The sequence below is a fragment of the Cornus florida genome, unplaced genomic scaffold, assembly GCF_030987335.1.
Source record: "Cornus florida cultivar Cherokee Brave unplaced genomic scaffold, ASM3098733v1 CherokeeBrave_3.0.0_Hap2_Chr10, whole genome shotgun sequence".
Taxonomy (NCBI): Eukaryota; Viridiplantae; Streptophyta; class Magnoliopsida; order Cornales; family Cornaceae; genus Cornus; species Cornus florida.
In genome coordinates this window covers 107,859,530-107,884,161 of record NW_026775580.1, presented here as the reverse complement: position 1 = coordinate 107,884,161, position 24,632 = coordinate 107,859,530, and the positions used below count along the sequence as shown (strand labels likewise).

At 33.8% G+C, this 24,632-nt stretch overlaps 2 protein-coding genes across 3 annotated transcripts; both read left to right on the top strand.

Moving 5' to 3' along the window:
• Positions 1-629: 629 nt before the first annotated feature.
• LOC132276882 (conserved oligomeric Golgi complex subunit 3) lies at positions 630-17,394 on the top strand. 2 transcript variants are annotated; one of them, XM_059778517.1, is made up of 25 exons: positions 631-1,033; positions 1,568-1,651; positions 1,759-1,863; positions 2,464-2,508; positions 2,605-2,679; positions 2,808-2,903; positions 3,392-3,469; positions 4,360-4,445; positions 4,560-4,626; positions 4,765-4,827; positions 4,903-5,004; positions 5,199-5,303; positions 5,442-5,534; positions 8,249-8,337; positions 9,188-9,407; positions 10,387-10,473; positions 10,837-10,953; positions 11,063-11,095; positions 11,258-11,344; positions 11,426-11,488; positions 13,883-13,999; positions 15,382-15,474; positions 16,129-16,254; positions 16,448-16,548; positions 16,827-17,394. In XM_059778517.1, the coding sequence occupies exons 1-25, from the start codon at positions 944-946 to the stop codon at positions 16,957-16,959; spliced, it is 2,355 nt and encodes a 784-aa protein (XP_059634500.1). In that variant the 5' UTR covers positions 631-943; the 3' UTR covers positions 16,960-17,394. The 2 variants fall into 2 exon arrangements, 1 of the variants encoding a protein (XP_059634500.1); XR_009470954.1 differs by lacking the exon at positions 16,827-17,394 and having other exon boundaries at positions 630-1,033; positions 16,136-16,254; positions 16,448-16,546.
• Positions 17,395-20,256: 2,862 nt separating this feature from the next.
• LOC132276881 (sodium transporter HKT1-like) lies at positions 20,257-24,511 on the top strand. The gene is made up of 3 exons (XM_059778516.1): positions 20,257-21,567; positions 23,520-23,756; positions 24,276-24,511. Exons 1-3 carry the CDS (start codon positions 20,420-20,422, stop codon positions 24,472-24,474), a joined length of 1,584 nt encoding a protein of 527 aa, XP_059634499.1. The 5' UTR covers positions 20,257-20,419; the 3' UTR covers positions 24,475-24,511.
• The last annotated feature ends 121 nt before the right edge of the window (positions 24,512-24,632 follow it).

The following is a 24,632-nucleotide window of genomic DNA, read 5'->3' as shown; positions in this document are numbered from 1 at the left end:
TTGGAGATGCCCCTCTCGTGCAAAAAATAATCATAAAGTTTCAATCTGGTGTAAATAGGTACTTTTAACAAATTTAACCATAAGTTGATTAAACTACCCTTACTGAATCATTTTATAAAATATATAAAAATAAATAATTTTATAAAATGATACTATTGGAAGATGTCGGAATAGACAAGTAAAAATAAAAATAAAAATAAAAGTATAAAAGAAAAATAAAGATAAAAAAATAAAGTGCAATCTAAATAAAACAAAAAAATTTCAAACTTCGAAAACTAGTGCAATAGTGCGAATATATATATTTTTTGTTTAACAGTGTTGGTACGACAAAAATAAAATAAAGAAAAAAAAATAGGATAAAAGAGTAAACTGAAATCTAAAATATTAAAATTTTTTTCCTTCAAATTCTCCAAGGTTTTTTTAAAAAATATTTAGAAATATATATAAAGAAAAAAGTTCCAAAAAAACATACATATAAAGTAATGTGCATATAATACCTTCGCACTGTGACTTTAATAATATATATATTCCTTTGAGCATTTTCAGAAGAATAGAAAAAGTAAAATAAGTATTGCATCACTAATTAATGTTAAAGGTATATTTTTGAACATTGTGAAAAAATTAGAATTATTATTTACACACTTTGAAGTAAACCTGCCCCGCAAAATACTGGTTTCTGCACTCGTCCCTTTTGTTCTGGTTCCGATTCCGATTCCGATTCCGAACTCTCTCTCCCCAAACGCACTATCACTGTGTTTTCTTTTTCTTTTTCGGTAGTACTCTGCACAACGATCTCCCTCGACTGCCACCAATTCAACACCAACGACTCACCTACACTGGTGTAGTAGTCACAACTCGCGTTCATAACCGAAACCGACCTCTGTAAGAGGGTTGGTTTCTTCATCACATCTCTGCTTCATTTTTCAGATCAAAACCCTAAAAAATGGCGACGAAAGCAACAACAGCCTCTGCAACTCTTCCGAAGTCTGGAGCTATCTCCAAAGGCTACAACTTCGCTTCTACTTGGGAACAGGTTCTCCTAAATCTTTTCTCTCTATTCCCATTTATTAATTCTCCTCAAAAGAAAATGCCCTTACGATTTAATTACTATTCCCCAAATTATCCATGTACGTCTGCATATATATAAATATTGTGATAATCAAAGGCTTCTCCGGATCTAAGTGCAATTTCTTCGATCTGAATCAAATATCAAATGCTGAAGTTCGAAGCCTGCGTTCCAGTTTTATTCAAGAATTGCATAATTTATAGATCCGTCTCTATATTTTTTTTTGGTTTTAGTTAGTTTGTTCAAGTTCTTGGTCTGATTCTTGTATGATTTTGCTATTGCTATTGTGTTTGATGAAATGTATTGTTTTACCCATGGAATGGATCTGATACAACAATATATCTATATCTATATATATATATATTGTATTGTAGTACACAATCGTGACAGATTCAGGCCTATTAGGATTTTGTTCTCTTTGAGCATGTGCTTGGGTGGTGTGAATTGTAAGCAGTATTCTTGTAAAGTGGATCCTTACCTGCTGCTGTATATGTTATACAGAATGCTCCATTGACGGAGCAACAGCAAACAGCAATAGTAGCACTTTCTCATGCAGTTGCCGAGCGACCCTTTCCTGTCAATCTGGTGAGAACAGTTTCTGTTGTGGCATACCTTTGCGCATTTTTGAAAGAATATGTTGAATTTTACTGTATTGATCTCATGCCTATTGATTGGCCTTTGCTGCACAATAGTCCCGGGAGCATATCTCCCTAAAGGATAATGGTTTGTCCATTTCCACCGATCCCAGCATGGAAGAATCCATGACCATTGAAGCGGTTTTGGTCAATGCAAATCAGGTATGCTTCTTGGTTTGTTGTATTCATTTTCAAGCTCGGTATTCTATTTCTTGACTGCAGCATGTTTTCCTTGGATTAATTAATAACTTTCTAGAACTATTCACTGCAAAACCATTATCGTCTTTCTTTTATTGCCTTTCTTCTCCTCCAACATCATTCTAATTCTTTTCCTTTGTTATTTTTAAGAGAAAAAAGTAACTCATTCAATTGAAAATATGAAAATGCAGTGAAAGCGAATCTTATTGGTATGATGGTCACTGAGTTAAACTGCCTTTGATATTTTGTTGAGTAGGAGGTTGCTCCATGTGTTAGTGACTTATGTATTGCACCCAGACTGCCCCCTCCCAAAACTATCCATTAATGGACTTTATTATCCTTGACTTTGAAGAGCCATTTCTGTCTGGTCAACTTTGAATGATTGTACTGGTCAAAACCAAAAAATGTAGCGCGATAAGATTCTGATAACATTACTTTATTCCTTCTAGGTGATTTATCTAATTTTAAGTTTTGCAAGTTTTTTAGTGATAGGTTGATTCTTAAACATATAAAATGAATTTCTAAATGTTTTGCTATTCTTTCTATGACTTCTATGCGATACAGTTTTACAAATGGTTTGCGGATCGTGAAGCAGAAATGAAGTCAGAGGTTGGTAGTGATTTCTTACTTTTAAGTTATTGACGCATTTGATCATAGAACAATTGTGATCATGAGCACTAGCAGACCTGATTTTTCTTAACATAGACAGAAGAGAAGTATCAGCACTATGTAAACAGTTTAACAGAGCGCATTCAAACATGTGATGGTATACTTCGTCAGGTAAAGTGATTTTTCCTATTCGATTGATTGCTACTTTTCTACTTTGTCTATTAATTTACTGGAATTAATCCTGTTTTGTTGTTTGGGTTATAGTTGTTAATCATAAAGTTGAACTACTTTCTTTCCAGGTGGATGAAACCCTTGACTTATTTAATGAATTGCAACTTCAACATCAACAAGTGGCAACAAAGACCAAAACTCTTCATGATGCATGTGACCGACTGGTATGATCCTCTTTCTTTTTCATTTTTTATTCGATGTTTCATTTTCTCTGGGTATTGGCTGCAACCAACTGTGGTTCGATTTTAACAGTGAATTTTGAACTCTTGAAAGTCTAATTTGGACATCTCTTGACATTATTCCGCACATGCTTGGAACTTTGCTATGCTCAGTTACTTTGCATTAGGTTTTAAAGGTCTAGGACGTAACATTCAATGATCACATCACTAATGAAATTGTTTATTTGCTATATAGCTTTGCTGCTATTGCTGAGAATTGGAATGGGCAACCTTTGTGTGGAACTTTATTTGTGTGGCATGTTGTGTCAGTTCTGTTAACTTGTATTTGAGGTTTTAACTATAAGTTGTTAATTGCACTTGCAAGTCATAGCTTGGGCACTAACAACTATTTCTCTTGCATATCAATGGAATGATCTGCACACCATGTTGAAAGTCATTAATTGACTAGTTTCAGTTCCTTCTTTCTGTTGCAGCTGATTGAGAAGCAAGGACTGATTGAGTTTGCGGAAGCGCTTCGAAGTAGGCTCAACTACTTTGATGAGTTGGAGAATGTAAGGCTTGAATGCTGTGTTAGCTAGAAATTTATTTCACTTGAAATAATACATTTTATGGATGTGTTGCTCACTTAATTTTCTATTTTGTACCTTTTTTAGGACTTTTAGAAGTTCTATTAAAAGGAACAAAAAAAGTGCACATGTTTATACTTTATACTGCAACTGTCGGGTAAATATACATACTCTTGTGGCCCTAAAAGCTCTACAAAAGAGTCAATCGTGAAAGACGACCTTCAAGTATTTAAAAAGTTAGGAAGCTTACTATCAAAAATTTAATGGACAAAATTTGTAACCTCACCACTCCAATGATCTATTCCTGTCATTGCTTAAACACCGTCATAAGCTCAAAGGAGCCACCTGCCATACCTATCTGACTCTTTTACCCATTACGAAACCATTGCCATCTAGAAAGCACCTTCACCGCTGATCCCCAAAATCATCCATTAGACTCTAGAATGGGATATCAGGAGAACCCACATGTTTCTAGCCAGGGGATAGTGCAACAAGTGACTTACCTCACCAATCATTTTGCACATGCAACACAATTTACTTTAATATACTGTCTTTTTAAGAAATTATTGATAGTCAGAATCGTCCTAAAGAACAGCCGTCCATAAAAAAAGAGACTTTGTAAGGAGCCTAGGTATGCTATCTAGCCTTCCAAGGGACATGGGAAGTTGCTAGCCTAAAAACTAGCAATTTATTTTATGTACTAGCCTAAATTCCTTGAATTTTCAAGAGAAAATGTACGTTGCAGTTCCTTTAAATCTCTTTAAAATCCTTTTCAAGATATTCCAACATTTTTTTTTTCCTGAAACCCTGACGTTTGTGACATAGAGTACTCTTGTATTTATATGCACTTTTTCTTATTGTATACTGATGTTCAGGTTGCTACCAATTTTCATTCTCCAAATATGAATGTTGCAAATGGAAACTTTCTCCCGCTGCTTAAAAGACTCGATGAGTGCATATCGTAAGTGGATAATTTTTCAAACCAGTCTGATATCACTCTGTTTAGACCATGTGTCACTTGTGTTCTATGTCTGAAGTTATGTACTTATTTATTAATTTGTTGTGCCAAGTTTAGATATGTAGAAAGCAATCCACAGTATGCAGAATCCAGCGTTTATCTGGTCAAATTTAGACAACTCCAGGTATCTAAGAGACAATACCGCGATATGCGTGTGGTTTTCAACTTTCTTCCTTTATTTTTGGATTGGACTTTTACTGCCTATACATTTTTCTTTGAATTCTGAAATCTATGTAACAAATTCTTTACATGCATTTGACAGTCTCGAGCCCTGGGTATGATTCGTTCTCATGTACTTTCTGTTCTCAAAAGCACTTCTTCCCAGGTAACACCTCTTTATGAGACTGAAAAGTTTGTTTTACTTAATAAAATGTCAAAATCTTTTTGTTCCACTTATCAGGTCCAGACAGCAATCAGAAGCAGTGGTGGCAGCAAATCAGGTGTTTCTGAGGGTGTAGAGACGTCTGTCATTTATGTCCGCTTCAAGGCCGCAGCAAGTGAGGTAATATTGTTCTTTCTTCATTTCTTTGGTTTTATCCCAAACTATATGAAAGTGGGAATATGAGGTCAGTTGCTATTGAATTTAATGGAGTGGCCGCACGGAATCAGGATGATATCTGTAAACTCATGGGGGGAATTGGATTATATTTTGCAATTTGTTAAAGAGATTAGACTTATAGTTCTATGTATTTGCAGCTTAAGCCAGTGTTGGAGGAAATTGAAAGCAGATCACCCAGGAAAGAATATGTTCAAATTCTGGCAGAATGCCACAAACTATACTGTGAACAGCGGCTCTCCTTGGTGGGCTGATGATTGGTTATTTTGAATAATTTTGTACTTTCATCTAGACCATGGTCCATTCATTTTTGTTTTCTAGTCGGTCAATTTGCTGTTGTACAATTGTTATATATATATATATTTTGTTTAATTTTTTTCTAGGTAAAAGGCATTGTCCATCAACGGATATCTGAATTTGCCAAGAAAGAGGAATTGCCATCATTGACGAGATCTGGATGCGCATACCTAAAGCAGGTGGTCTTAAAATTTCTTATTTCATATTTAGTACAGTAAGGTTGTTACTCCAGGCTTTTAAAAGAAACGTGCTTGTTTGAAAGTGAGAGATGAACTTCCTTGAACATGGGATTTACTTGGTGCTCTTCCTAGGTCAATAGAACTTAGGTTTAGGTTGACAAATTTTTAGATTTTCAGGAGTTCGTGTCAAGTTAGTTTACCTCTTGAGCAAGGATAGAGTTGGAACAAAAAAGTTCCAACCAAGGGTAAAATGGTTATCTTCAAAGCCAAGGTTATAAAGGTAATTTGACACACATATATGCACTCACCATCTAAGGGTTCATGCACTCATCAATTAGGGTTCTGCTAATTCATGTTTTAATTCTATTATAATCTTTCTGATATTTATTAAAGTTTTTGGAAACTACTGCCTTCAAATTTTTTGAGTATAAATTGGATGAGGCACTTTGATCGATCAACCGATCAATCAAGGGCTATTGATATGTCGATTGATCGACATGGAAACTCGACCAATCAATCTATCTGGAAAAGCAATTTCCTTTTCTATTTAAAACTTTGCAAACCTAATTCTTTTACTTATCTATTCTGTCTATGAATACTCACCTACTTCAGAATTCAATAGGGAACAATATTGTGTGAGGCTATTTGAGTGCATTTAATTTTTATTTTTCATTCATCGATCATCCTGTAAATAGATTGGTGAGTTGTCATGCACATGTCGACAATCTATTGTTGCTGAGCTAAATTGGAGTTCAACACGATCAATTTATTCATAAAGATTGCTTTGGGCGACTAATCTGGAGAAGCAAATTGCGGAATCTGTTGACGGAGTAGACTTTGTGTCCGGAGACTCTAATGCTCTATTCGGTAGGAAGGAAAAAAATTGAATGGAAGGGGAGATAAAAGGATGATTGAGACATCCCTAAGGAAGAGATTAAGCGTTTCCCTCTTTTTGTTCGGTTGGATGGAAGAGAATGGAAAAAACTGACTTTAATTTGATATGTAGGATAAAAGGAAAGATAATTTTTAAGTTGTTTTTACCATTAAATCCATCATTTACTTTATTTATGGTATTTATTAAATATTTATGAAGGGTGATGTAGTAATTTAAAACTTTTATAATAGGCTCACTTGTTTCTCTCCTATCTTCCGCCCATATTTGGGCGGATGAAAATTTGTAAATTATCCTTTCTTTCCTTATATCATCTCTACCGAACGAAGAAAATTTGTTCTTTCCTTCCTAATTTCCTTCCACCCCTCTTCTTTCCCTGCCGAACATGGCATAAGTGAGAGTTTGGGAGTATGGACTAGGGATTATGGACCTAATTGTACATCTCGTTCATTTAGTTTTTTATTTGACTGGATTGCATCTCTCTCTAGGTGATGATGGTCCTTGAGCTAATTCTTTATCGGAGCCTAGGGTTTGGTCCTTGTCCCATCAATATAGCGTTATGGGAAATTATTTCCATAGACATAGTAAATTTTTTCATAATTTTACTTGGGAGTTCCAGATCATGTTATATCGGTTTACAAATATGTGATGTAGATGGTTGATTGACCTACCAAAGTGGCAAACTGAATTTGATGATGCTTTACTGAGGCTCCAAAAACTATTTCTGGACCCATCACTATTTTCACATAAATTTGACATGTATTAGTTGATCAAAATTAAAAACTTTTTTAATGTATATGCATATTTGTTCAAGGGACAGATCTGCTTTTAAGTTGTAAAATTATGCTTCCTGCTTTCATTTTTGATGCCATCTCAATACGAGGCTCAAAGGAAGGAGATGTATCATGATACCTCCAATGAGGAGGTTACAAACGCAACAGGGTAGGAGTAAGAAAATATTATTACAAATGCAACATAGTTACATCACCAGGTTCTTTCCATAGACAATGTTGTTGCATTAATTGGTTTTATATTTTCAATTTAAGACAATCAAGGTCTTTATGATGATAAGAGCCATGAGCTCTATTTTTACTTATCAAAAAAAAAAAAAGAGCCACGAGCTCTATTTTTTAATCACAGGATAGAATCAGATTTTGAGATCTATGAAAAGTCAAATGAATATTTTAGTAACTCTCTCAATTCAACAGTCAACAAGAAGCACTCTTGATCCAGGGCTTTCTTGTTAGCATTTTTCACATTTTTATTTGGGCATAATGATGCCTGAGAGACAGTACAGCTCTTAGTTTCCTTAGGAAACAACTGGGATCTATCTAAATCGTATTGACTGACCAGTAACCAGTGGGTCTGTTGCAATAGACAATAAGCATGCCTTTTAAGTTCTAACAGAGTAAAATGTTTTGAAAGTGGATTCTGTGCATACTAATCCAGCACGGTTGCTTTATGCATATCATCATCTTTATTTTTTTCCTGTGTTTGTTCTGGAGGAATTAATTATAGGTATCCAAAATGCATGTCTACATAGTGGAAGACCCTAGTTTGAGTTTTAACTTTATCCCAAAACTTTCTAGAGTAATATGCAACAAGGATAATCAATTTCATAAACTCAACCTGGAGTCATGTTTTACTTTTCAAAAGAAAAAAATTAATTTCCTTTTGACATGAATATATATTATATCATGCCCTCTTTTCCTTTCAAAATTTACTTTTGAATTGTGTTAAAAGCAACTGTACTGTGATAATAGAAAGATGTCCTAGGGAAATAAATTTAAGAAAGTTTAATTGCATATTTTACAAATTGCAGGTATGTCAGCTTGAACATCAACTCTTTGATCATTTTTTCCCATCTTCTTCAGAAGATATATCAAGCATGGCTCATTTAATAGATCCTCTGTGAGTTCTCTTAATTACCTTGATGGGCTTCTTGTTTTGCATAATCTTTTCCATTTCCTCTCCCCCAACCAATGATTGTACTTGTAAAAAGGAAAAAGATAATTAATATTGTGCCGCCATCAATCAAAATTATCCCCCTTAGTCCCACCAAAAAAAGAAAAGAAGGAAAAAAAACAAAGAAGTTTTCTCAAGTCATCAATTGTGCTAAAGATGGTGTCATCTTTGTTACTTTTTCATGGTTGATATTTTAGAGGCAACATTATCGTGCTTTTCAGTAACTAATTTTCTGCTTTTCAATGTAAAAACTCTTGGGGATTAGAATCAAAATATTAATGGATTAACCTCAAGCTTTTTTCATCATATCAAAAAGGCCTTTGAGTAAATAAAATGGCCCCCAAAACCCTAGTCTTGGGCTTCCAAGAGGGTGTTTTTATCTTTACCCTAGTATATGCACTTTGTCATAGAAAGGTCACACACACACCCATTAGGACGGAGGTGTGTTACTTCGGAGAATCAAGTGTCAAAGTGTACTCTGCGGCCTTGGGTATATTTATAACCTCTTAGCTGTAGAAGCTTTGTTCTTTGCTAACTTAATTGCCAGGATTTTGACCCTCCACCTCCTCGGAGTCGCACACTCTTTCTCAACCCACCAAATATCTCATTTAACTCACCGTGAACCAGCTCATAGGTTGAAGTTGCACCCTGTTAAATTAAAATTCCATAGTGACACATGCAAATTCATTTTCCTTTCCATTTATGTTTGAGTTGCCAATGCATCGAGTTTTGGGTTTGATTAGTTCTACCTAACCTCTGCTTTCATTCTCTCATCTTGGTGCTAACTTATTTGCAGGTGTACTTACTTGTATGATACATTACGGCCAAAACTTATTCATGAAACAAATCTTGATATTCTTTGTGAGCTTGTTGATATTCTTAAAGTAGAAGTTCTAGGAGAACAACTTGGTCAACGAACTGAATCATTGGCTGGATTACGTCCTACATTAGACAGAATTCTAGAAGATGTTCACGAGCGATTAACTTTTCGTGCTAGAAAGCATATACGTGATGAGGTAGGTATCTTACCTGAGAATTATATATTTGTATTGATTTTTCAATTTTCAGCCAATGTTCTGTCCGCTGATCAACTTAATATTGTGTATGTTTCTTTTGGGATCATATTGTATGTAAATTAGCCCTTTTACTGTATTAAACTTTTTGGAACTGGGTTTTATTTTACTTGTTTATTTATTGTTTGTTGGGGTTGGAAGGATGTAGGCAGAGATCTCATTTTTTAGGCATCAATTTCTTTTTACTTTTGATGGAGAAATAATTGACAATAGAGGTCTCAAACCTATTATTAATCCTTATGGGCGTCTTAGATTTGGCTCTCCCAGGCTCATCTCATGCACGCAATCACTGTGCACATCCATAGAGATCAGTCTCGACTGAAAATGTGTTCAATATACCCTAAGCTATATAAAAGTTACTCTTAAAAATTTCAAATCTTTTTTAAAGGGTTATATGAAGTGCATTCATATTGTATTTTACATAATATTGATGACTTTAGGAACTTCCTAGTTGAGTACCGTTACTTGTCCAATTGGTTCTGAAATGTTGTCCATTATGGAGAAATTTGTTGTACTATCAAGAAGTGGAAGCATCAAAGTCTTTCATAAACAAACAGTTATTTGTGTAAAGTAGCAAATATTGCATGATTCATGAAGAAGCCAGATTAATAGAATCATTTTGAAGTTGTCTGCTCCAGTGTGAGTTGATGTCTTTCATTTGCTTCATGTATTTTTTTAGTGAATTGCATGTTATGTCAAAAGGAGTTCAAACTATTTAAAACGCTATTGAATACCAATGTTCTAAGGTGGGAAGAAGTATTTATATAGAACAGCTGGCAAAATTCTAGTACTATTATTTTGTTGGTCACTATTTACTTAATGCACACATACTGCTTGCAGTATGAGAGTTCTCCTGCCAAAGCTACTGTTTCTTGCAAGCATGCTGGTTTCATTTTGGACCCATCTGTTGTTTCTTTTTCAGATTGCAAATTATATTCCTTTCGATGAAGATTTGGATTACCCTGGAAAGCTGGAGCAGTTTGCTGAGACAAAATCAGAAACAGCTTCTGTAAGTACACCTCACCATTTATATCAATAATTACTTATGTATACTTTATGTTTTTCATTAATATTATTGGCCTGGGTTTTCTTTACCTGTGCAACGGAGCAAGTATTTGTGAACTACTTACTTTTATTTAACCATACTTGATGCCATTTTGGCCAAACCCTCGCTTGATTTGTAGGGTTTGGCAAATTCTGTTTCATCACGTATTGGTATACTCCTTTGGTCTTAGGGACTGATTGTAGTTAACAGTACCGTGTTTGTTGTTGGCTGATATTTATTTACTTTCTGATTTTTATGTATAAAAAAATAATTAAAATATTATTTTGATAAGCTTTCTCTCTTTAATTCCTTTTAATCGTACTGCAGGCCGATGAAAGCCCAGATGTTTTCAAAACCTGGTATCCTCCCCTGGAGAAAACTATATCATGTCTTTCGAAGTTGTATCGCTGTTTAGAATCTGCAGTTTTCACTGGTTTGGCACAGGTATTTACTTATTTATCTCGCCGATTTTATTTTCCTTCAAATTCTATACATACATTGCCTTATTAACCTATTATGTTAATTTAGCTGGCTTGTTTACTATTTCTTTCAGGAAGCTGTAGAAGTTTGCTCTGAATCCATCCAAGTGAGTGAGCTAACAATTTATGTATTAGTGCATTGTCATTTAAAAAAATTCTTAATGCATAGATTCTATGCCATTCCCTTTTTAAAAATAACCAAAAATGGACCAGTTGCCTTGTGATGATATCCTTTACTTTCTAATTGGTTCCTCCTTTATCTGTGACAGAAAGCAAGCAAACTGGTTGCAAAAAGATCATCCCCAATGGATGGGCAGCTTTTTCTTATAAAGCATCTCCTTATCCTTAGAGAGCAGGTTATCTCCTGCTTTATTTTTTCTAAAACTAGTTGTTACTTTAATCAGTTTTTATATATACTAACAAGCTTGGTCTTCCAGATTGCACCTTTTGACATTGAATTTTCAGTCACACAAAAGGAACTTGATTTCTCTCATTTACTGGTCAGTAACTTGGAAGTTGAACTTCCCCTTCATCTGAATGCATTTCTTTGCTTTGTACCATTTCTATATTGCCAATCAAAAGCAAATGTCATTTGCAATATTTCTCATTTGAAATTTGAATGCAATATTGAAGATTTAACATTTTGAGTGCAATATTTCTCATTTGCAATTTCTGCATAATTAGCAAATGTCATCTTTCTTTTTTGAGAAAATTACAAATAAGTCCTAAATTTTCATCTTAAAGACATCCAAGTAATCGAAAATTTTATTTAGACAATAAGGTCCCATAGAGGTGATTTTTATCCCAGATTTACCCTTTATACTCCATGGGTTAAAAAAAGAAGATAAAACTTAATAACCAAATTTGTCTTATGTGGCTAATTATCTTTTTTATTTTCATGTAATTGATTTTTAGTGGTCATATTCAATATTTAACATTTTGAAAATTTATTTCCATATTCACTTTGAAAAATCTTTGTTACAGTGTCGGGTACATTTTTCTTCTGTTATTTTGTACTTGTACTGGGAAAAAAACTAGCAGTTTTTTGCATTGCAATTATTACAATGTTACTTTGATCATAATATCTTAATCAATCAGTTCAACTCGGTCGACCCAAGAGCCAATCTCTCTCTCTCTCTCTCTCTATTAATTCCTTTTTGCACATTGGAGAAAAAAAATTACACTTTTCAAAGGGGGAAAAAAAGAGAAGAAGAATTATGTCAAAAACTTGGAGTCCCTTGAATTATAGTAACTTTAGTATCTCTTTGCCTAATGTTCTTGGAACATGTTTTTTTTAACTATCTCTATGCTTAATGTATTTGGCACGTCATACTTAAATGATTCAAAAAAAAATTGATAATTATAATATGTAAATACACGCATCAAATTATTTTTACTAAAAAATATCATATTAGTATATGTAGACACTTGCATGCAAATTTTTTCCCTTAAACAATTACTTTAGATTATATTATTGTAATTTAAAATTTATAATAAAGTGATTGCCTTACAAAATCATATTAGTATAATAATTAATAAGAAAAACTTTATTTTTTAATTTTTTATTAGGATAGTAAGAACTATTTTTTTTTTTTAGTGGTAGTTTTGTAAATGAAATTGATTAAAGCTTAAGAAAGGAACCTCAAGAAGAATACAATCCTTTGGAAATCATTTTTAAAAGGAGGAGTTCTTGGCTAAAAATCATAGTATTAAGTTGTATTTAAGGTAAAAAATCAAGTTAGAAAATACCATCTGTGTTCATCTTTCCTGATATATAAGAAACATAATAGATTTGTAAGAAATGGAATATAAATGTACCTTGTAGGGCATGAAATGGATTGGGTTGGATATGGTTGTTAAAGATCAGCTTCAGATTGGGTTGGATTTGGTTGTTCCAGTTTGGACTCGGATATAAAGAGAATACCTATTTGGATCCTTTATATCCATTTAACTTTTAAGTGAAATTTCACAAGTACATTGACTAAATGCGATTTTCTATTTGCTGACCCGAATAGTTACAGAAAAAGGTTCTTATTCTGTTGCGTTGAAGTTTGAAAATAGGAAGTAGATTTGGATGTCCATTTCTTTATGGAACCAAATTTGCACGTTGTGTTAATTTAATAATTTATTAGTTGAAGGTCATTTGGGCTTAGATTTGAAATCTGGATCTAACTATTTGAATGACATATGAACCTCGGATTTATTTGGATTCTCCGCGGAGTGCACGGGCTTGATGTGGATATTGTCCATTAGATCTGTCTTGGACTCTAAATTTAGATATGAATTCTGGCATTAAAATATTGTTATTGAGTCGGAATTACTGTTGATGAAATCATATTCTCTCCATATGCCTTAGCACCTTATATATAAAATTGGAATGCGACTCATTCTCATGTGATTAAGAAGGAAGCAAGGGTTTGCTTGATTGAGAATATATTAAATTTCCTTAATTCAGATGGTTTATTTATTCTGAACACCTTTTTGAAGTTTTTAATCTACTATGCCTCCCTTAAAAAGAAAAATTAGCTACTTTTCCGCAAATCTAATGGAATTCTGGTTCACAGAGATGGTCTTAATGTATAATGTGAGCAAAGGAAAAACCTGGACATACTATATGCTCTCAATAAATCACCATGCTTTGCTAATTAACCAGAGGGGTACACACTTACCAGATGCAGAATCGAGTGCATATTCCGCAAAAATTAGAAAATAATCCCTTATAGTACGTAGTTCTGAAGAATTACAAGATATGAACAGTAGACACTGAAAATAAATGACTTTAGAATGCTTGTTTTTGTTAGGTATAAATGTATGTCATGATCAAAGAAATCACTTAGCTTTTTTAATCTTTACTTATGAAAAATGAAAATTTTATTTATATTTTCCATTATCAGGACCATCTAAGGCGGCTTCTTAGAGGTCAGGCTTCGCTATTTGATTGGTCAAGATCAACTTCCTTGGCAAGGACCCTATCCCCCCGAGTTTTGGAAAGTCAAATAGATGCCAAGAAGGTACGTGACTGACTTTTTATTTAATTTTTTTAATTCCTTCAGTGGACTTTTTTCCTTTTGATCTAAATATGACTAATCAACCACTACTATAGTCCATGTCAGCAGATATAGAAGTTTCTCAAATACCTTTGACTCGCTAGACCTAATAGAACATGAATAAAAATAACATAAAGACGGCTGTTTCAAAATTTGATTATGCAATATCCAAGTTGTGTTCCAAGTGAAATTCCTGATTCTTCCCTTCAAGTGTAATGCTGAATTTTTTTTCAAACCCTTTGCATGAATTTAAGAAAATTCTGTTATTCTTTTCAAGGCAAATGAACCAAAATATTACCCAAAAAGCAGCCCTCTCTTCTAACACCGCCCTAGTTTTTGTCAAGAGATTTCCATCATTGAATTAACATGAAAACGGGGCATCGTTAATCCAGTTAGTGAAAGAGTTTTTTTGCCACAAACCAAGGGAAGGAAGAGTGGATAATTAAATGATCAATGTCTCTCTATATTTTTTACCCTATTGGTGACACACATATTCTGGAAAGGGTCTCCTTGTGTTAACCGTATTAGCGCTGCTAACCAAGCAAAATCTTTGACTTTAGTTGCTTATAGCCAAAAAAAGGACTGGAAGAAAATCTTCCCAGAGACTGAAGTTCCAAACTTGGAGTAAATATTAGGTGAGCCGCGTATGCCATGTCATTGGCTCACTCAATTAGAATACATCATTCAATGAAATGGGTCCCACTCAAATAGAAAACTTCCCTCAACTAAAGAGAATGATGTATTTTGATTGGGTGGGCATACCAATGATGTGGTATGCCAGGCTCAGCCAATATCTTTCCCCAAACTTCAGTTGCATCAAGTAGAAAAGTGTGATTTTTTTATGGATTCAAGTAAGGAAGCAAGCTTTGAGAGTTAACAACGTTGTTAATATGATTGAATTTTAAAATCCAAGGTTGACAACTTGGAGAAGAGACCTAGTGACAATTAAAATAGAACTAGAATTTCCAAAAAGTTGATGAAGTCTCAGTTAGTCAAGAGATAAAGGAACATTCCTTGACCAATTATGGTTCCCTGCCTTTTATTGATCCATCCACTGCACATGCAGCTGAACTTGATCAACTCAGAGAGATTTATAATAATCTTTTAGTTATGAAACTTGGGTGATTAATTTATTTATTATTCCAAGAAATGATGCTGATAGAACCAAAAAGTTTAGTGGATAAATCCTTGGATAAAACTTAGAATTTTTTCCCGTTGGTTGTTTAGTCTCATTTTCCAGTTGTAGTGATAATGAGTTGAGCACTTGAACCAATTTAATTTGTTGCGACTGACCTTGTATTCCCTGTAACAGTGTCACATGCAAATGACTATTCTTTTACTTGCAGGAACTGGAGAAAAGTCTCAAAGCTACTTGTGAGGAGTTCATTATGTCAGTAACTAAGCTAGTTGTGGATCCCATGCTTTCCTTCGTTACCAAGGTTGATCATCTTCCACTTTAAATATATTATTGTGGAGAAAGATATGTAACTTAACAATCCATTCATTGCGAGTTAGGGAAGTGAGAGACTAAACCACTAGATAGAACCATGCAGTGAGAAATTGGATAAACTGTTCAAGCACACTATTTTTGTTTGGCATTGTGCCTGTGTCAGAATAATGAAGATATGGTTATAGCGTTTTTCTTGCATTGCCTCCTTTTTTTTCTTTCCTTTTTTTGATAAGTTGAATTGCCTCTTTTCAAAAGGCGTCCTGTGCAAACGAAAATAGATCTGCTACCAACGCCAAAACAAGCTTCCAATACAATATTTAATTTTAGTGTGCAAGTGTATGTCCCAACCTCTGGTGTACAATAATAAAGTTAATACCAGACATTTATTGAGGGCAGGCCTTGGCGCAACACTAATGTTGCTCCTCAGTCCTCAAGGTCATGGGTTCGAAACAGAATACGGACTATAGAGTCCCTGCTTCTGGAGGTGAGGTTGTGTACTTCTGGCCTTCCCCAGACCCTGCAATAACTGGAGGTCACACTTTCTTTTACCAGCCATTTACATATTCATGGGAAACATTTCTGAGGTCATTAGATGAACTAGAACAGGGTTTTTTACTGCAAAATCTCATATTTGTTCTTGTAGGTGACAGCTGTTAAAGTTGCATTGTCATCGGGCAGTCAAAATCAAAAGCTAGATTCAGTTATGGCAAAACCACTGAAGGATCAAGCTTTTGCTACACCAGATAAGGTTGCGGAACTTGTTCAGAAGGTGTGTTGCATAGATGAATTGCTTTTTGGTTGGACTAGTAAGAAGAATCCAGTGCATTCAGGGGCCATACGAAATTTTTGTAGTTCTGCCAAGTTTCATAGTATTTTGATGATGAATGAAATCTTGCGAATCAATCAAGCATTGTAGAAAATTTTAATTTGGGTTGATCTAATATTATACATCTCTGAAACAGGTCGGTGCTGCTATTCAGCAAGAGTTGCCAACAGTGATGGCGAAAATGAAACTTTACCTGCAGAATCCATCAACGCGGGCCATACTTTTCAAACCAATAAAGTAAGTTACTGATTTGCACTTGATACGTCCAATTTAAATTTCAGTGTACTTGAGGAGTTGATTGTTTTACCACGCAGTTAATTCAGAATATCTTTATTGATTGTTTAACATGACATGCCTTTGATTTCCTCTGCTTAATAACTGATGTAAAACTCTACTCAAGAATGCTTCATCCCCTTTTTTTATTGCAATTAACTTTTTTGCATGACTAGGATTTTTAAGTTGGCAAAAGTCAGCTGGAAAAGTTATAATCTATTATGCTATTTATTGTTCTGCAGGACTAATATCATCGAAGCCCATATTCAAGTGCAGTCTCTGCTAAAATCAGAGTACTCCCCTGAAGAGGTACAAAAAGTTATCAATATGGTTTCCATGCAGGATCTGCAGGCACAACTTGACAACCTCCTGTAGGGTGCTGGTGAAGCCCTTATTATTCCCTCATCTCCGGCCGTTGCGTTTCGTTTGTGGCATTCATTTAATTGAAGGGGCTTTAATTTTGTCAGTAGGAGTTGAAATATTTTAGTTTAGTAGTTTGTGAAAATTACAGGATGAATACTGCAAAAACAAAGTGAACCTCATATTTTGAGTTCTACATAAAAGATGGGGAAAAGAAAATTCATTGGGTAGTGTTTTAGAAATTCTGCAAGGAAGCAAATATTGAGTGCCCAAGAAAGATTTAATGTTTTTTATTCTACTAGTTTCTTTTTTGAAATTCATTCTTATTCATTGACAACATCAAAGTACATAATGATTTTGTAATTACTTGCTTAATCATATACTCTGTATATATGCCGAATACTTGGAAAGTTCCTTCACAAGACATGAGATGATATTCCTTGGATGAAATTAATCGCTGTGTACCCGAGTAATGTAGTTATCCATAGCTTAGCCAGGCTTTTAATCAGGAATGTGCGCATGAAGTTAATTATGTAATTTAAGAGGACCAGACTCGCAAAAGTATTAAATATGAAACAATGGTAGAATGTTTTATTGTTCCCCAGTGTATACTGTTTTTGCCTGTGCTATGTATTTTGTTTTCCTTGGTGGTTAACAGTTTTTTTTTAAGGTAAGAGTGATATATAGAAGCGGTAAAATTTACAAAACCCATTAGGGTCAAAATTTACAGAGCCCTTGCTCGAACAAAGCCCAATAAAGGGATAGGCCAAGATTAGAGACACTCAGTCCAAGCAAATCCAAAGCTTTCCAATATCAGTAGTTGTGGCAACGCAACTATTCCGGTGTGCATTGTTATGGTGCCATCGACAGTGTCAATGAGGTGGTGGTCGGATGAAGGAACTGGGCAGTTCCCATTCCACATCAATGTCTCTTGCATTAATTAATTGTGACTACACGCTTTGGTTTTGGTGGACACAATAATGGTAGGCAAACTAAGTGGAATGTCATCTTGTTAAAAAAAGTGAAGAAAAGATGTACCAACGCCTGTCAGAGGGCGTGAACGGGACTTAAAAGGAACGAGAAGGGGCATAGCAGCGATGTTTGGTTGAGGGCTCTTTCTTGTCTGTGACCTCGTATTGCTTTCTTTTGTGGTGGTTTCTTGGGCTTCTTCTTGCTTATTATTACCTACTACGCGGGTCCTCGCCTTTCCTCTTCCTCGTTCTACTTGCATTTCTTATTCATATAGCTTTTTATCACATGGATAAACTAGAGTCCAATAGAATCATCCAAGTCAATGAGCCAATGGCTCTGAAAGTAATATCATTCTCATGATTCATAAGGTAATTATGTTTTTAAATGTAAGATGATGTACACGGCTTGTACTCGGTATGCCTACCAAACGGTCAATTCATGATCACTTGACTCTCTCAAAATTATACCATATAACATCGCTCAATTAACATTTGAAGCTTTTTTTTCTTTTAACATTTTAACAATTTTAAAATTTATAACCGACACGAATTATTATCTTTTTATATATAATAATATACTAATTATTATTTTATTCACATATCATGCCGTGTAATTTATCATATCATGTATATTATCCATGTCCATAATACTTTCTAAATTAGGAGTGGAGTGCTGAATTCTAAAATCAAATGTAACAACTTCTAGATTGTCATATTCTTGTATCACGGTGAAAAGCAAATGAATTCTAGTTTTGGTTAAATCAATTATTGTCATTTTAAAAGTATTTATCGGATTGATCTACAATACGAGAAACACAATTAAGGCTTTATTTTTCAGTTAGTACCTGCTTCTGTTGAATCTGTACTAGCCTTGCCTATATATAACTATCAATCCTAGATTCCCATCCAAACAATATTTGACCTAGTTCTTAATCACGTCATAATCAAAATGGATCATATGAAGTCCGCATAATGCACATATATAATATGGTCCATGTGTCGTACTGTAACATGTGACATGCATGTCTGGAATCAGTTGAAGAAAGAAAAACATATATAATTGATATGATCTATTAAAATAACATTAGATGTTGATTTGTGAATTAAATGTTGAGAATCTAATGTATATATAGTCTTTTCCATATTAAGAGGAAAAGATTGTTTAATTGAAGATATATGCTAAAGTCTTCTCAATTGATGTAACAAATGATCAATATATCACCTTCGTAAAGTATGATTCTGTTGTGGTATTCTACTATTCTTTAAGTGGGAAGGCAAAGTGGTAGATGCAATTCTTTTTAATTGTTCAATTATATGTATATATATATAAGCTACGTAAACCCTCACTTGTCATTTGAAAATTAAATTTTTTTACCATAATTACGTAAAATGACAAGACTTGTCTACTCACCATAAATTATTTTTACTGACTATTGATATGTTTTAATTACAAATATACAAATAATTCATAATTATGAAATCAAGAAAGTAATGAATAAAGAAAAAACAGTACTTGTTTTTGCACCTCGAAGGAGGAAACTTCTTCACATCCTAGTTCTTAATATATAACACTGATAAAGAGACGTGCCATATAATAATATCTTAAAATTTTATTATCTATTTTAAATCTTAATATATATATATATATATAACTTTATATCACATTAGTGGTGTCAAAGATGTTTTCCATTATCATTGTATAGTTGTGGCCGGGTGTCTTGACTAGCATGGAAATTATTACATGGTCTAGTGTTATATGATTTTAGACAACTATAACACTGACATAAAGATAAATGTATCATTTTTATTCAAACACGTAAATAAATTATTATATGATCAGAGACTACATGATCTCAATTAATGCAACTCAATGTGTTAACGTCTTACCTGCCCTGAATAAATTATTATATGATCGGAGACTACATGATTTCAAATAATGCAACTCAACGTGTAACTAAATGTGTCAACGTCTTACCTGTCCTGAATAAATTATTATATGGTCGGAGACTACATGATCTCAAATAATGCAACTCAATTGTAACTAAATGTGTCAAGGTCTTACCTGCCCTGCCCACAGCTCTTGTGATGCCCGAGTGTCCTCACTTTTTGAATTTTCCTCATATAAGTTAGTCAACCAAACAATTATTCAGTTGAGACAGTTTAAAAAAAATATATTGAGGATTTGGCTAGTGTTGCAATAACTAATGGCCACATCACCCTTGTGTAGCAGGTGTCAGTTGATGGTTGGTCGGACCGAAAATCATGCTTCTCTGTGTCCCAACCTACCATCCAAAATGAAGAAATTCCTATGAACTTGCCAAACTTGCCATACGTTACAGGTGCTTAATTCAAGTCCCATTTGCACACAAAAGACCATACTACCCTAGAATGCTCAAACAGTACCATGAATTTATATATCAATGTGTGTGTATCTATATATAGCCCATTTGTATTCACAGTTCCTTGCAAAAAAGATAATCATTTTGTCTTACAAGTGAATTAAGATGAGCAACTTAGATTGTTCTGGTAAGCATTTGCAACATCATCCTAGTGGTCCATGTTTCAAACTAGTCTGTTTTTTCAGATCAACATGCTTTCTACTTTCATGTTTCTATCGTCACCTCCTTCGAATTAATCCATTTTCAATTCAAATTTGTTATTTTCTCTGTCTTTCCTTTCTCGGTTCTTGTGTTCTCAAGGTTTTGAAGCCAAGGACAGCCGATTCTTTTAGGCCTAGGAACATAGATTTGTTCTTCACTTCTGTGTCTGCAACCACCGTTTCGAGTATGTCCACCGTTGAAATGGAGGTTTTTTCCAACACCCAACTCATAGTTTTAACCATCTTGATGTTCATAGGTGGTGAGATCTTCACTTCCATGGTTGGACTTCATTTTTGGAGGTCCAAACATAGTAACTTATCAAAAAGTACCGAAAACAAAGTTGATTCCAATTTTCTTGATCATATTGATCCCGAGGTACCAAAATCCGAAGTTGAAGATTTTGATCACAATCAAACTGAGAATTTGAGGTATAATTCAATTAAATTTTTAGGGTTTGTAGTATTGGGTTATTTTCTAGTGATTCAAGTCCTCGGAGTCGTTTTCGTTCTAGTTTATCTAACCCTTGTTTCGAGTGCAAGAGATGTGCTAAGAAAAAAAGGTATCAAGATATTCACTTTCTCAGTCTTCACAATAGTGTCAACTTTTGCAAGTTGTGGCTTTGTCCCAACAAATGAGAGCATGATAGTCTTCAGCAAGAACTCGGGTTTGTTCTTAATTTTGATCCCTCAGATCCTTCTTGGCAACACATTGTATCCGTCGTGCTTGCGATTTTCGATATGGGTTTTGGGGAGGTTTTTTAAGAGGAAAGAGTTTGATTATTTGCTGAAGAAAACGAGGGAGATTGGTTATCTTCATTTGCTTCCTAGCTTGCATTCATCACTTTTGGTTGTCACTGTTTTTGGATTTATATTGATTCAGTTTGTGATGTTTTGCTCCTTGGAGTGGAATTCAGATGGCTTAAGTGGACTGAGTTCTTATGAGAGAGTGGTGGGTGTGTTGTTTGAAGTTGTGAATTCAAGACATACAGGTGAAACCATTGTTGATCTCTCTACTCTTGCCCCGGCCATCTTGGTGGTGTTCGTAGTAATGATGTTAGTTTCTCTTTCCTCTCTCTCTAGCTATATATACATATGTACGTATATAAACACATAGGCGGGTATAAATATTGAAAAGAAAATAATATGTAATCCGACTAATCCGATTATCTTGTGTATGTGGAGGCTGACTTTAATCTCCACTCATATAAAGACAGTCTGAGTAGGTGTGACGTCCGACTCTGACCGGCTTCCTAACTTGTGAAAAGAAACTTCCATATCATTATTCATATTGAAATAATACTAGTTCTAACGAGTAAAAAAAATCTGATATGTTATGATATCATAGAATTAAATTTTTATCTTCTTTTTTATTTGTGATTTTAAATTTTATAAAAGTACGCAAATCTTCTAATATTGTTAGAAAAATCTGATGTATCATGATATCATGATACATCAGTGATCACAAAACTAGTATTGTTTTAAATATTGTGGCAACCAGCTTATGATTTTTTCTTTTTCAAATTTAATTATGCTAATATATATATATATATATATATATATATATATATACACACACTTTTGTACTCTGCACTCTATTATCCTTTGAAAACACTATCACAATTCACAGTCTTCTAAAAAAGTACACTCGTCATTTTAGTTTTGGATGGTAAGTATGTCCTTAATTTTCTTTTCTGCTTTTTAAAAAAATAATAGAATATGCAAGAGTGTATATTAAGTCGGAGTATGAAATTATGAATATCACTTATCTATCCGTACACACACGTGAAGGCTTTCTTCAAGTGAGAGAAAGAACTTCAAGATCTAAGATTAAAATTTTTAAATACACAGTCCACGAAAGAGGCTTCAATTCAGAAACCCAAAAGGGCAAACTATTTTTGACAAATAAAATAATTAATTGAATCTCTCTACATCACATTCTTTTATATACAAAGTTTTTTGCTTTATCTATACAATCATTCCTACCTACCCAAAAAATATTACTAATAAAATGAAATAATTAAACAATAAAAAATCATAGGAGCTTTTGAGAGGAAAAAAAAAAAAATCTAATCCGGAATTAATCAAACTAGTAGCAACCTTTACGTCACTCGCTAGCTTCCTAAAAAACCTAATTAAGGTTTTACTTCACATGTCTGTGCATCATGTATTTGACATTGCTTGTCTTTTCAATTACTAGCATAAAATATTCAATTATTGGCTTGGGAAATAGATTTAAAATAACGCATTATTGCCCCAAGTTTTATATATATATAGTTAAAAGATACTATACATTGTGGATGTTCCTAAATTCCTAATCAGGTTTTGTTAAAAAAAAATGTGACATTATCCTAGATTTTGTTAAAAAAATGAGGTATTATTCTAGGATTTAGTAATATATATATATATTCTAAGTGTGTCAATGTATACTAGGAAACCACGTCAATCCTAAGGAAAATTCCAAAATTGTTTGATTCTCATAGGACTCATCTCACAGTCCAAACCTGTGTGACAATTTTCAGTTTCGTAAGTTAGGTACGGGTGTTATATAGCCCATTTTAACTAATAATATATGAAAGACCAAATCATTATCCATGTCATATACTGTACATACACACACACAAAATAAACTTATGAATTATAAGGATTGATGTCCTCATTTAACAGTATTAATTTATATATCTAATTATTGTTGGTGTACGTCTTAAAATCATATATAAATATTGCTAAATGCTCTTAATTACCTCTTAAAGAATGATCAATCATTCAAATAAACTACACTGGTCAAAGTCAATCCATATCAAACCAACAAATGGGTGCATGTTATTACTAGAACTCTTTGAATTAACCCATTGGTAAGTACTAAATATGTTACTAGAACTAATTAATGAACTTAATTTACCAGAGAAAATAATTTTTAGTCTGAGGAATTAATTTATATATTTGAGTGAAAATGGTGGTGCATGTCAAAAATTAATAATTTATATATCAACTTTTTTGGATTACAGGTACCTTCCACCATATACTTCATTCCTACCAATAAAAGAAGGTAGTGGACAGAATCCACAAGAGGGTGAAGGGAAAGAGAAAGGAAAGGGAAAGGGAAAGGTTGTGGAGAATCTAATATTCTCACAGCTTTCTTATCTGGCCATCTTTATTGTTCTCATTTGCATCACAGAAAGGAAAAACATGAAGGAAGATCCCCTCAATTTCAACGTCCTCAATATTGTGGTAGAAGTCATCAGGTAATAATTACACGCATCTTGAATTTTCTGCTCTCTTTTTTTATTGGGAGTTTCGGACACGTAGCTTTTCATATATATATATATACATATATATACACACACACACATGTACTTGTACTTATACTGTAATGATCTTTTTACTCCATAAAATTTACCCACACCATGTTATTTTTTTTGGTTACTACTGATTTTAAACTTGAATTGTATTCAATAATCATCATGTTTGGTTACCACTCACTTCAAAAGTTCTCCCCCATCAATATATATATGGGTGCGCCTGGCATGTAACATGGTTCCCACCACCACCACCTACTTTTATTTCAATAACATCCAATGCCAAACCCTAACCTAGGAATTGGATTTTTTTTCCTAGGTTAGGGTTTTGCAGTTCTTTATTAATTAGTCATTATATTGTTTCGGATATGAATTGATTCAGTGGTCTCACAACCTTTTTTTTTTTTTTTTTTTTCTTTTCGAAAATTAAAAAAAGTAATCGAACTTGTCAATTTCATTTTGCAGTGCATATGGAAATGTAGGTTTTTCAACTGGCTACAGTTGTGACCGGCAAGTAAAACCGGATGGTAATTGCACGAACAAATGGTTCGGATTCGCAGGGAAATGGAGCGACGAGGGGAAAATAATCCTCATTGCTGTCATGTTTTTTGGAAGACTTAAGAAATTTAACATGAATGGAGGTAAAGCATGGAAGCTCCTGTAAAAAAAAAAAAAAAAAAAAAAAATGGCCGGCACCAACATGACCTCCAGAAGAAGCTGTTCTGTTCTTGCATTACTTCATCAGTAGCAGGAAAAAGGAAATATACGTGCTATGTGTATATATATATATATATGTCTATCCAATTTCCTTGTAAGCTTCAA